Below are 14533 nucleotides of genomic sequence, written 5' to 3'. Positions count from 1 at the left end.
TCATCGAGCCATTCCCAGAGGGAAAAAAATATTTGAAGTGAAAAAAATTATCATGGAGAAGTAGAAAAAATAATCTCTGGAATCAAGAAAAATCTGGTTTCAAATATTGAAATGTCCTCTTATTAGCTATTTAATTCTGGATAAGTTATTTAACATCTCTGGGGTCCAGTTTACTTTTTTGGAAAATCACAATAAGAATACTTAGCTTGTAAAGTTGTTTTGAAAATCAAATACAACCATTTGTATAAAAATATCTAGAATAGGGACCTGGCAGAGAGTAGGTGCTAAATAAATTGAAGTTGTTATAAAAATTGGATAAATTCTTATGCTGTGATTTCTGGTTTTCTCATTTGTAAGCTTGAATGAACAAAAGGAAAGCACTACCTAGAAGTATAAATGGTATTATATTTTTTGTATTATCCAGTACACAGTAGGCACTCAGTGAGCATTTACACCAATGAATGAATTTTTATTTAAAAGACTTTATATGACAACACTCTTACTTTCAAAGAGCAGAGGAAACTTTTATATTATTAACACATACACTATGGCAATAAAACTACAGTTAAGGAAAGAAGGAAAAATATCCCCCCTCCCCAGCCAGGGATGAAGACCTGGGAGTAAAACTTTCTCAGTTAGCCAGTACCCAGCTGCATTCATTAAGTCCAAGAGTGACTTAACAAGGAGACACAGCTTTGGTGGAGAGAAGAACTGTGGGGCTTGGGAGCTCAGTGCCTTTTGTTTTAGGAAGGAAAGCCACCCATACAGTCCATAGGAAAAAGGTGGCTAGAAGCTGTCCTGAGCTGATGCTGCCTTATGGGAGTGGACAGATTCAGGAAGAGGGAGATGAATGCAAGGGAAGCCCTACCAACTTGCATGTGTAAAGTGATTGACACTCACTTGAATCTAAATTCACTCCTCTCCTCTCAGTAATATACCATTAAACTGGTACCAGAGTAATGGTTTTGAACGGAAGTCAATCTAAATGTCAAACTGGGGTCCCTCATCCTAAGGCAGCCTCTATAGCAGAGGTTTCAGCCTCAGCGTCTTAAGCAGTGAATTTGGTAAGACTTGTAGAGTGGGTATGGCTCCCTAATTACTGTGACAAACTTCTACTGATTTTCAAAGACTGGAGGTATGGAGGAAAGACCCATAGATCTCAGGATCCCCAGACATAGTCTGGTACCTAAGACATTTAGTATATATAAGAGACTTCAGTGGGGAGAGCTATAGAATATCAGCTAGGCCTCACAAACGAATATGTAAAGGAAGGCTTGTCCAAGTTACCTCTGGGCCTTAAGGATGAGGGTGGGATATATGAACCCAGTCTGTTAGGAAGTACAGCAAGAAGACTGTTGTCCCTTCAAAGCCTAAGGTTAAAAAGTACAAGACAGAGAAACACTGGAGCATTTTCCTAAAACAAGATACAGGCCTACCCCAGCCCTCAGAACCTATATCTCCTCAGGTTCCAGGCCTCAGGCATAAGAGACATAGAATTAAATCTGGGCTCCTTGCCCTTCCCTTAGTTCCAAACAAGGGAAGGGGTGGAAATGTGGGTGGGAAAGAAGGGATCATGAAACACAGTCATTAGCACCTGAACCATATCTCTTCCTAAGACAGAAATTCCAAGAGCAGAAAGAAATGAGTAAAGTGAGAGAGGGGTTGTGCTTCTGTCGCATTAAATAAAAGACTTAGTGGGGGTGGGTAAGGGTGTTTGTACAACAGGGCATCTATCACTCTGGCCAAGGGGAGGGGTTATGATCAGCACAGCTCCACATGTTTTCCCTCTTCATTCATCCTGCTTCCGCTTAGGCTTTTTGGGGTTTCGGGACCGACTCTTAGCTTTGCAGAGAGGACATATAGGTGCATTCCGGTGAATTTGCTGATGACATGACAAACAGGCCTGGTGGGGGAGCACAGAACAAAGAAAGTTAGTGGTCAGATTTTTTTAGTTCATGGCTCAGACTTCTGATACCCACGGGCCCAGAAAGCAATTATGATTTCCCAGCAGAAGATAACAGTAATCATTAAGATTCAAGTAGAGATCAGTGTTCTTAGAGTTCATAGAAGATGAGCGTGAAGGATTAGAGTGAGCAGATTAGAAAGGGATGCTGAGAAAATATAGGCAAAATGTGGAAATGAGGCAAAACGAGGACTACATATCCATTCAGCATTATACTAGAACACTGTTAACAAGCCTGCCCATGAATTATTTAATTTTCTTGGTCAGGGTCAGCAAACATTTTCAGTAGTGGCCAAAACATTAAATATTTTAGACTTTTCACATTATATGGTCTCAGTTACAACTACTTAACTGTCTAACATCAAAGGAACTATAGACAATACATTATAAAAAGGTGTGCCCATGAATCATTAAACAAAAGTAGGGAGCAGTTCACACTTCGACCATAAGCTTTAATTTGTTGGCCCCTACTCTAGGAAAATATTTTTGTGCTTGACTATTTACTATCGATAAGATTCTGTGATGTTACACTGACAGGCTGCAAATGTTTTTTGCCCAATAGAGATGCAAATTAGTTCTTCTCAGAAGAAAAGGTAACCATAAATTTCACAGATTTACTGCCCTATAGAACATGAACCAGTGTTGTATCTAACTTGGCAAATTTAAGTCAGCATCCCTTTCCTTTGTTGATTATATAAATATATGTTTCTCAAATGCTCTTGGGAACTGTTTTGTAATCCTTTTGGCTCTCACTATATCTTTGTGTAAAAGTTATACTTCTAACTTTAGAAAATTTTACTTGAGCAAAAGCCTAAAAACCTCTCTGCATTCTAATCCCTCTGAGAATGAGGAACAACAAACCAGAGGGGCCAACAGAACAACTCTTTGTATGTGTACCAAGCAAAGAATGTTTAAAGAAGACCCACAATAAATTAGACCAAAGTCCCAGACTCAGCATTCCATGGCCTTCCCTAGAAAGATATTTTGCTTCCTCCAAAGCCCCTCCCTAGCTCACTCACCTTCATAGGGGGAGGCTGTTGCCTGAAGGTAGCTGTTTGCCGAGTGTCCTGCTTCCTAGCCACTTGAAGTTGTTGGGCGGCGGCAGCTGCAGCGGCCAGGGACTCAGGGATGGGGGGCTCCTGAGGCTCTGTCTGCCATTCTGCTTTCTGCTTCTCAAAGTAACTTTGAAGATGAGAAACATTGGCTGGATCATTCTGAAAGGAAGGAGAACCTTGCCCCTCTTAAAGACTCCATGGCATAGAAACAAGAGTTAGACTGGCTCACTCTAGAAAATTCATATACCTTCCTTTGCACAAAGCTATTTTCCATGGGTACCAGGCTCATTACCTGTTAGAAAGGGTAACCTTTTTGCTCCTTGTCTTTGACAGACTCAGATGATCAAGAAATCTGAGGGCAAGCAAAGTCATTTAAAAACTTTTAGTCCTATTTTCCATTTTCCATCCCATGCTCACTTTCAGTATTCTTATTAAGTGTCCCCAGTCTATGTTTATAGACTTGTAAGAATAGGAAGCTCATAACTTCCACAGACAATCTGCTTTACCTTTAGGGAATGCTTCTTTTGACTGGGTTGAACTCTGTCTCCCTTGAAGGCAAGACTACTTCTTAACTCCTGGATTTTGAGATGAAGTCCCCAAGATAGTCCCTGGAGACCAGGAAAGCTAAGCCTTTTGTATTTTCAAAGGTTCATAGATACCCCTTCCAGGCCCTGATATGGAAAGTAACCTCTTAAGAATGATAGTTAAAGTCCTGTGTTTTCAAAATCACAAAAATAATTTTGAAAGTCATCTGGTAATTCTAGTCTAATCATCCTTCTTTTGATTTTCAGGCCAGGCTTTGTGTGTATGTATATGCCTGTGTGAGGGTGTATATGTGTGTGTGCTTATGTAGTATGTTGTAGGGACAAGGGAAGGCAGCTTACTCCAAGGAGAGCTTCTCCTCCTCTTCACACAAGTCAGGGAGCCTCTGCAGGCCTAGAGTCATGCGTAGGGCATCCACGTGCTCCTTCAGTGGCTTATACTCATCATGCAGGCGCCTGGTAGATTCTAGCAGCTTGTTTAGGTCATTCTCAGATTGTTTGATAGTGTTTTCCATCTGCAAACCAGAATAGGGTAGGTACAGAGAAAAAAATCCCGAAGTTATCAGAGACAGTTTAAAACTGAGCAAATACTAGCACAGACTCCAGAGCCAGACCAATCTGTATTCAAGTCCTCTATCTGTCATATCCTTTCTACAATGACTAGTCAAGTCTCAGTTTCTTCATCTCTATGATGGTGATAGTTTAATAGTGAACATGTCTTATAATCTTGATGAAGATTCAACACTCATATTCATTCAAACAAATGAATTTGTATGAATTCATACAAATTCATAGCTGTCAACATGGGGGCTAACAGAGCAAAGGCTCAATAAATGATAGTTATTGTTCAAACATATCATCTCAAAGCTGGATGGCCTTTAGAGTCTATTTAAGTTCACCCTACCACCATTTTCCAGGTCAGAGAACTGAAGCTTAGAGAGAAGACTGGACTTCCCCAAGGGAAATACTTCTTAGGGACAAAATCTATATAAAGTTACAGGGCTTCTGTCTCCAAGACCAGTGATCTTTCTCTAGGAAAGTCTCTAAATTAATGGTTCTCAAAATGTTGTTACCAGATCAGCAGCATTAGTATAATTTGGAAACTCAGGAATGCAAATTTTCAGGCTCCAACAGATATATAGAACTAGAAACTCTGGGGTAGAGTCCAACAATATGTGTTTTAGCAGGCCCTCCAATGTGACTCTGATGCTTAAGTTTGAGATCCACTGGCCTAGATTTTCAGAACCTCTCTGGAAATCTTATTCATTTCAGTGGCTTGGTTAGCTCACTGCAAAATTGCCAATTCTACATGAGGTCCAGAATCTAACACAGAAAATTCCAAGTGCCTACCTCATTTATATTTCTTTTAAGATCCTAGGCCTGACAGTATGAAAAAATAAATGTGTTTTCCAAAAGGAGAAATTTAGCTCCTTCAAAAGTAAAATTTTAAAAAGTAATTATTTTCATGGGCTCTAGGAAGTGGAAAGGACCTTACAGGTCAGCACCTCCAACTTTCTTCCTAGTGAAGGAATTATCAATACAGCAGCCCTAATTCTGCTTGAATAACCTCAAAAAATAGAAGCTTATCACCTTAGTAGATAGTTAATTTTCCAAGTTCCAAAGATTCTCCAGGGGAGACACTCTAATGAGGAAGCCCCACTTTAGTAGGCAGGCAGAAATAATTCATTTGGTCTGGTTGAAAGCTTTGGAACACCTTAGGCTATACTTCAGAGGCAGGTGACTACTGTACTTTTACTTAAGCATAGCTCTTAACTCTAAAGACTCCCAAAATAAGAGCACATCCCAGCTGAAAGAGCCCTTGGAGGTTACTGAGTTCTTCCCATAGTGCAGAGAAAAATTGAGACAGAGAGATGAGACTTGTTCATTAACATACAGTTAGTCAATAACAAAGCCTGTACTGATCTCAAAAATCTGGGATTCTTCTACCTCACCACAACCTGATGATTGTTCCCCCAGGGTGACCATGACCATATCTAAAGAGAAGTCACAACACTCACTAAAACCTCTTCCTTAATGGGCCCAGAGGTAGGCTCCAGGCCGCGAACCACATACCACATTGATGTCAGCATGGATCAGTCGAAGTTCCTCCACATGAGCCATCTTCTCCTGTAGCAGGAGGTCCATCTCCTGCTTGTATTCTTTTAGGTGCCTCTCCTCTGATTCGAGTGCCTCAAACTCAGCCTTCAAACGGGCCTTGATCTTTTCCATCTGTAGTGTCTTGTTTCTGAAATCCCCCCAAAAGCATTAAATAAGTCATCAAAAGAAGGAAGGAAAATGGAGATGGAAGACAGAGCTAGGTTCTGAGCTGGGCTTTCTTTCTAAGTCATCTTTCCAAATGTCCCTCTCTAGACATAACCAACCGCAAGCCATCCCCACAAAATGTAGGAGCTGCTTTCTTTTAAGATAAAAGCTCAGTGGGTTTCAAATACAGTTAGTTTTATTCCCTTGGGGTACTTGAAAACATGAGTCAGATTTTGGTTATTAGCTATATCCAAGGGAGAACACTACTGCCATTTAGGGGACATGGGCCAGAAATGCTAAATAACTTCTTAATGCACAGGAAAATCCCACACCACAAAGAAATCTCACCCAAGACACTAACAGTGACCTCTTGAGAAACTATAGAGAGGTACTGTCCATTAAACTTTCTGCAGTGATGAAAACGTTTTGAATCTGTACTTTCCAAAATGGTAGTTCTATGCACACATGGCTATTGAACACTTGAAATGTGACTAATGTAACTCAGCAACTGAGTTTTGAATTTTACTTAATTTTAATGAACTGAACTTGAAATTTAAACAATCACATATGACTAATGGCTCTCAAACAGCACAGCACACTCATCAATTTTAAAAGTGAAATGAGAAGAGAATCATTGTGGGTCATTTCTTTAAAAAACAGAAAAACACAAAACCTGTTTATGGTTGCTAAATCTCAATTATATACCCTCTGGCTTAATCCCATACATGGACGTTTTTCCTAAGGAAGTAATCCAAACAAACAAAAAGTTAATACATCGAGATGTGTTTTCTGGGCTATGAGTGAAACTGGAATATTTGGCAATTGTTATACTACACCAAGGTTACAATTTCAAAATAAATATGAATGTGATTAAACAACTAAAGGAACTGGAAAGATGTAGTTTCAAATACCTTTCAAATCATCTGAAGCCTGTTTACATGAGAGAGCTACAAAGTTTTGAAAGGAGGATCCACTAAGCCATGTTGTTGTCCTCCCATCAGCCCCCTATTCCCCTGTTTTCAGGACCTGCCTAGCCATTAGCCATTTACACATACGTGGCATCTCTTTTCTTTTGCCTCAGTAGTTAGTCTTCCCCTATTTTCCAGACTATCCCGTGGATGCTCCAGCACCACACCCTGGCCTCAGGCCTCTGATATCAGCTTCTGTCTGCAGTCCTTCTCTCCTTTTTCAGCACTGCTTAAGGCTTCTGCCTCCTTCAACAGGTGCCCCTGAAGGACACAGAAACACAGAAAGAACTGTGTTAGGTGCATAGAATAATGGGAGTTTTTCTTCTTATACTCCTTTATTTCATTTTTTGTGTTTTTGTTTTTACTTTACAAGGAGTATTATCCTATTTGTAGACAAGGATATTGAGGTTCAGGATAGAAACTTGTCTAGCACCACAGGGTTAGTAAATTGGGTGTTGGAATTTGAATGTAGGGCTCTCTGATATCAGAAGCTACATACAACTCACTACTACACACTGACTTTGAGGTTACCAGGCTGAAGTGCATAAACATACCAAGGGTTCTTGATATAGCTGCTTAATTGTCTTGCAGAGGACAGTTACTGATTTTTATTGGTCAATTATTTCTTTAGATCCTCTCCTATTTCTGCATATTCCAACCCCAATTTTACAGATGGGAAAACTGAGATTCAAACAGGTATCATTTCTTACCCAAATTCATATAGCCAATAAAGGCAGTGTTGGGCCAATAACCCATTTCTGCAGGCAGAGTCATATTGTGAAAGGAGACTCAAACCTGGGAATAAATCCTACTTCTGCCCTTGAGAAGCTATTTGCTATTAGACATTAATAACAACTACAATTACATTTTTAACTATCTAGCATGATTACTATGTACCAACACTAGAAAGTTTATGTGTATATTCATTAAACAGATATTTATTGGACACCTATTATGTGCCAGGCTCTGTACTAGTTCCTAGAGATTGAGCAGAGAACAGGATAATATATGGACAAGGAGCTTCATCTAATGAGGAAAATCAACCATGAACACATGGTTATACGTAAAACCATATGATGAATAGTAGGGAGAGATGAAGAATGTAATAGAAGGATACAATGAAGAGTCTTAACATAGTCTGAGGGACACTGTAGAGTCAAGAAAACAGGAGAAGGTTCCCTGAACCCAAGAATGTGATATCTAAGCTAAGTCCTGAAGAATGGAGTACAGGCAGACACAGTGGACAGCAATCCAGGCAGGGAGAATGGCATGAACAGTAGTAGCCATAGAGCAGAAGAATATGACATATTAAAAAACTAAACAGTCTCAGGAGTCCCAGAGCCAGGAGTCCCAGAGCCAGGAGTGCCCGCCCGCCTGCCAGACCTCCAGGTAGGGGTCTTTCTCCAGGCGACCTTGAGTCTTGCTAAATTGCCGAGGCTGGCCTTGGACTCTGTCCCAAGCTGTTGGGATTACAGATTCAACAGGATGAGCATTCAGACCATACCTACATTCCAGGACTTGGCGATACAGAGCGTGCAGTGCTATGAGGTCTTGCCCATCCCCAATCTGGAGATCCTGAACAGGGTGCTCATTCTACAGTTGTACAAGGAGGCTCTAATGGGGGGTTACGTGGAGATGGTGCTGTCCTGTGCCTTGGCCTGACTCCCTATGGGGTACCCGAAGAAGACTAGAAATACAAATGCCTTGATAACCATGTTGGATGGACTGAATAGGCTGCTTGATGAGAATATTCATCCCAGCCAGTGGAAACTGCAAGCACTGGATTTTCGGGATGAGAATCGGGAATCTCCGTTCTTGGCGTCCAGAGCCCCACCGGGCGCCTGCTTGCAAGAAACAAGTTGTCCAAAGAACAGAAAGAAACGCCGCCAAAGGAGAGCAAAGCAGCACCTGAAGATACTCATAGATCTCCTGATGGAGGAAGCCCTGGCAGTGGAGTTCGTTTTCAGGCTCACATCATGGGTGCTGGAGAGGAAGGCCGTGGTCCGCATGTACTGCGAGAAGCTGAAGATCCGCTATTTTGTCTACTACAAAATCATGAACGCTCTGCCATTAGACTATGTCTGGGAGCTGGAGGTGGACAGCCGCTGGTGTCGGGATGAACTTGAGAAGTTATTTTTTTACCTGCACAGGATGAGTAACCTCCACGTGTTCCGCTTCTCTAACATGAGTCTGAGCGACCTTACCTGCCGCTCCTAAATAGGTGGTTTTCTCACAAATATAGCCTGCAGCTGAGAAAGATGGACAAGCTCTGAGATTTCTGTGTGAACGATGTCTTCTTCCTCCTGGGAAAGGTTCATAAAATCCTCCTGAGCCAGACCCCTTTAGAGAAGGTCTCGCTGACATTCAGTCTGCTTAAAGAGTCAGATTTGTCTGTGTGTCCAAGCACTGACCAACTGAAGCACCTGGAACTCTGCTCTTTTTCATTGAAAGAGATGAGTCCCAAGCCCCTCTGGGATCTGCCACAAAAGGTGGCAAACACCCTTGAGACCCTGGACTTGGGAGAATTGTAAGATCACAGACTCCCAGCTGAATGCCATCTTGCCAGCCTGGGTCACTGTTCCCAGCTCAGAACGTTCCACTTCCGTGGGAACCATATCTCCCTCTGTGCCCTGAAAAACCTGCTGTGCCACACAGCTAGACTGACATGGCTGACAGAAGGGGAGTACCCTGCCCCTGAGGAGATCCAAGACCTCATTGAAAAATCGTTGAAAGCAAGTGAAGTCAAATCTGAGAAACTGGACCTGGTTCGGAGGGAGTTGACACAGTTGGTAAAGGACATCAGACCTGCCCACATCAGGGTTCATTATTCTCACTGTGTTGTCCTCTTTTCTGTGCCTTCCACCTAAGACCTGCATATTGTATTGCCTGAAATCCAGTGGCAGTTGGGTAGTCAGGGGGTTATTTATGAACATCACACTAGATGTTTCTTGAGCTGAGGAGGTGGCTCAGGTAGAGGGCTGACCTGCAGGCTTGGGGCTCCAAGTTTGATCTCCAGAATCACAAAAAAAAATGCTTCTTATAAACTTCTAATGGGGTGCATATGTGAGGACCTCAAGTTCGAGATCAGTCTTGGCAACTCAGCAAGACTGTCTCAATAAGGGCTGGGGTGGTGGCTCAGTGGTGGAGCATTTGCCTGGAATGTGTGAGGCATTGGGTTCAAGCCTCAGCAGCACATTAAAATAAAGGTATAAGAAAGTAAGAAAAGATGAAACCAATAAAATAAGGACTGGGGTTGTAGCTTTGGTCAGGTGCCCTGGCTTCAATCCCCAGGACTACTGAACAATGGGTTGGGATGGTAGGTTTAAGGGTCTCCATTTTAATGTTACTTAGTATTTTGCTTGTTATTTGATAATAAAAGTGTCTTGTATTTAAAAAAAAAAAAAAAACTAAACAAAGACCAATATGGCTGGACGATCTACTGAAAAAAGAAAGGGGACCTAAATGAAACTGTGGAGGTTGGCACAGGTCAAAACACAGCTTGGAAAATGGAATGAATTAGGACTTCTGTCCTCAGAGGTAGGGGGATCTTAGAATTTTAAACAGCAGCAAAGTGACACCATCTCATCATCTTACCTAGCTTCTCTCAGCCTTAGCTTCCTCACGAAAAACACCTACTTTACAAATTATGTGGTGAAGATTACATGAGCTAACACATGTAAATTTCCCAAATAGATTATGTGGCACATAGTGAGTAGGCAACAAATGATAGAACCCTTCCCTCCCCATTCTGCCCAACTCTTCTGCCATGGTCATGGCCTTTACCACAGTTGTTTAGACTTTGTCACAAAGAGTTTACAGCACATGGAGTGTGTTTATGTGTATGTGTGTGTACACATACACATGAATGTATGTATATATGCCAGTGTATTATCTAGGTACATTACTATTTACTAAGATTAAAATAGCAATCAGTAGCATAAGCAACTTTATAATGTCAATCTGAAGATATTTTATGGAGTCCAGCCAAGCCTTCCTAATTTATAATCAATTCAATTAAGATGGAAACAAATGTGAGTAGACATTTGCTAAAATCGATGTCAAATTGTAAAAGTCATTATTAAGTTGAAGAAATTCGCTTCCAGACCCCAGTTTTCCAAAATATTTTACCATACATACGTGAATTCTCAAGTGTTTTAATTTAATCAATTGACATAATTATTTAATGCAGATTTTCTTCTTTAACCTGGTAACTTAAGTGACCACTGATTGATTTTTTTAATAAATAACTGGTTTTGCATCTCAAATAAACCCAAGTTTGTAATAGTGTAAAATTCTTTCTATATGTTGCTAATTATATTTGCTAATATTTTGATAAAGATATTTGCATCTATATTCATTATGAAATATGAGTCTGCCTTTTCTTAGACTTTCCTGCCTTTTCTTAGACTGCCTTTGCCTGGAATTGCTATCAAGGTAATAAGAACTTTAGAAGATGAAATGGAAAGTTTTCTTTACACTGCTAATTTCTGGAAGAGACTGTGAAGCATTGGTGTTAATTCTTTTTAAAATGTTTGGAAGGATTCTCCAGTGAAACCATCTGGATCAGAGATCCCATTTTTGAGAGTTGTTAAATTACATATTGAATTTCCTAAAGAGTTACATAGGGTTATTCAAATTATTATTTAATTTTATTTTGCTTCACAGATATTATATTTTTAAACAAACTGAAGGTTTGTGAGAACCTTTCATCAAGCAAGCCTATTGGCATCATTTTTTTTCAATAGCGTGTGTTCACTTTTGAATGTCTCTGTACCACATGTTCATAAGTATAGCACTGTTTCAAACATTTCATTACTATTATATGTTTTATGGTGATTTGTGACAAGTAATCATTGATGCTACCATTGTAATTGCTTTGGGGTGCCACAAACTACAGAAATAAAGGATAGCAAACTTAATCAATAAATGTTGTATATTTCTGACTGCTCCACCAACCAGCTATTTCTGCATCTCTCTCTTCCTATTCCCTAAGATATAACAATACTGAAATTTGGCCAATTAATGATCCTATGATCATATGATGGCCTCTAAGTGATCAAGTGAAAGAAGTGTCAAATGTCCCTAACTTTAAATCCAAAGCTAAAAATTATTAAACCAAGATAGGACAATGTTAAGTCTCTTTGCCAAATGGTTAGCCAAGTTGAAAATGCAAAGGAAGTTTCTGAAAGAAATTTAAACTGCTACTCCAGTGCACCACGCAACTGATAAACTAAAAAGGTGAAACTGCTTTCCTGCTGATATGGACAACATTTTAGTGGTCTGGTTGAACAATCAAAACAACCACAACATTTCCTTAAGCCAAATCCTAATTCAGAGCAAGTTCCTAACTCTCTTTAAATCTATGAAGTCTGAGAAAGGTATGGAAGTTGCAGAAGAAAAGTATGAATCTAGCGGAAGTGGATTCATGAGGTTTAAAGAAAGAAGTCATTTGCAAAACAGTGGAAGACAAAGAATCAAGTGTGAATGTAGAAGCTGCACAAGTAATCCAGAAGATAAAAGAAAACTGATGAAAGGGGCCACACCAAACTACAGATTTTCAGTGTAAATGAAACAGACTTTACTTGAAAGAAAATGCCTTCCAGAACTGTGATAGCTAGGGAGAAGTCAATGTCCACTTCAAAGAACAATTTAACTCCTGCTAGGAACTAGTGAAAGTGAAAACCAATGCTAATTTAACATTACAAATATCCTAGGTCGTTTAAGAATTATATTACATTTTTTTTCTTCCTGTGCTCTATATGAAATAGCAAAGCCTGAATTCCAGTATGTCTGTTTATAACATGGCTTACTAAATATTTACGCTTACTCTTGAGAACTATTGTTCAGAAAAAAAGATTTATTTCAAGATGTTATTGCTTATTGACAAGATACCTTTTCACCCAAGAGCTTGATGGAGATGTGCAAGGAAATTAATATTGTTTTCATGCCTGATAACACAACAACCATTGTGCATTCTATAGATCAAGGAGTAATTTCAAATTTTATGTCACACTATATAAGAAATACATTTCAAAAGGCCATAGCTGCCATTGGTAGTGATTCCTCTGATAGATCTTAGCTAAGTAAATTAAAAATCTTCTGGGAAGGATACACCATTCTCCATGTCATTAAGAACAGTCATGATTCATGGAAGGAGGGCAAAGGATCAAACTTAACAGGTGTTTAGAATAAATTAATACCAACCCTCAGAGATGATTTTGAGGGGCTCAAGACCTGAAGAATAAAGTAAGTGCAAATGTAGTGAAACAGCAAAATAATTACAATTAGAAATGGAACCTGAAGATATGGTTGAATTGCTGCAATCTTATGACAAAAACTAGATAAGGAGTTGTTTCTCATGGATGAGCAAAAAAAAAAAAAAGTGATTTCTTGTGACAGAATTTATGCCTGGTAAAGATGCCCTGAACATCTGAACATTATTAAAATTACAATGAAAGATTTAGAATATTACACAAACTTATTTGATAAAGCAGCAGCACAGTTTGGAAGGACAGATTCCAGTTTTGAAAGAAGTTCTAGTTGTTGGTAAAATTCTATGAAGGAACATCACATATACTACAGAGAAGTGTTTCATGAGTGTAAGAATCAAACAGTTTGTCAAACTTCATTGTTGTCTTATTTTAAGAAATTACCTCAGTCACTCCAACCTTTGGCAACCACCACCCTGAACAGTTAGCAATCATTAGCATTGAGGTAACCAGCAGAGATTACTATACACTGAAGGCTTGGATGATCATTAGTATTTTTAGTAATAAGTAATTTTAATTAAGTCATGTACATTGTTTCTTTAGGCACAATAATATTGCATACTTGATAGACTACATTAAAGTGTAAATGTAATTTTTATATTAACTGGGAAAGCAAAATATTTGTGACTTTATCATGAGATTTGTTTTATTACAATGGTTTACATATTACATATTACAATATCACTGAGGTATGCCTGTATTTCATGGCAGGTGAATAGTGATTGTGTTTGTAAGAAATTGGTTCAATTTATGTATCTTGTGCAATTTACATGTACACAGTTGTTTAGAGTTATCACTTTCATAATCTCTGCTTCATTTTTTTTTTTTTTTTTTTTTTTTTTTGTGCGGTACTGGGGATTGAACCCAGGGCCTTGTGCTTGCAAGGCAAGCACTCTACCAACTGAGCTATCTCCCCAGCCCTCTGCTTCATTCTTGATGTCAGCAATTTGTATCTTCTTTTTTCTTAGTGTTCCAACAGGTTTTTGAATTTTTCAAATAACCAGCTTTTTGTTTAATTGGTTTATTTTTGTGTGTGTGTTTTATTTCATTGATTTTTATTCTGATCTTTATGTCTGGTTTTCTGCTTGCTTTGGTCTTATTTTTCTCCTTTTTCAATCTATAGAGATTGGTGCTTAGATTATCCATTTAAGGAATGTTTTCTGTTCTAATGTTGGCATTTAGTACTACAAATTTCCTTCACTACTGCTTTTGCTGTATCCCACAAATTTTGATATACTGTATTTTCAATGTATTTTTATTTTTCTTGAGACTTTGTCTTTGTAATGTAAATTATTTAGATGTGTGTACATGTTGATATGTACTTAGAACCCAAGCACATGTCAACTTTCCTGGTATTTTCTGATTTATTGTTTTCTAGTTTGATTTCATTAATGTCAGAGAATACTATAGTTCAATTGTTAAATTTATTGGAGTTTATATCTATTTTGTTGTATGGTATATGGGTGTTTAGAAA

General features: G+C 39.0%; 1 protein-coding gene across 3 annotated transcripts in view; it reads right to left on the bottom strand.

Moving 5' to 3' along the window:
* Positions 1 to 429: 429 nt before the first annotated feature.
* Positions 430 to 14533, bottom strand: part of ZC4H2 (zinc finger C4H2-type containing) — a 99096-nt gene continuing 84992 nt past the window's right edge. The window contains exons 2-5 of one of the 3 annotated variants that reach the window (XM_079124141.1): positions 5634 to 5805; positions 3903 to 4075; positions 2983 to 3145; positions 430 to 1903 (exon numbers count right to left, since the gene is read on the bottom strand). In XM_079124141.1, the coding sequence (XP_078980267.1) occupies positions 1790 to 1903; positions 2983 to 3145; positions 3903 to 4075; positions 5634 to 5805 (622 nt within the window). In that variant the 3' untranslated portion in view covers positions 430 to 1789. Of the gene's footprint in view, positions 1904 to 2982; positions 3178 to 3902; positions 4076 to 5633; positions 5806 to 14533 lie in introns of all 3 variants that reach the window. The other 2 variants (XM_079124140.1, XM_079124142.1) reach the window with 2 other exon arrangements.

Source organism: Sciurus vulgaris, assembly GCF_902686455.1.
Source record: "Sciurus vulgaris genome assembly, chromosome: X".
NCBI classification, from domain to species: domain Eukaryota; kingdom Metazoa; phylum Chordata; class Mammalia; order Rodentia; family Sciuridae; genus Sciurus; species Sciurus vulgaris.
This window is presented reverse-complemented; position numbering and strand designations above follow the sequence as displayed.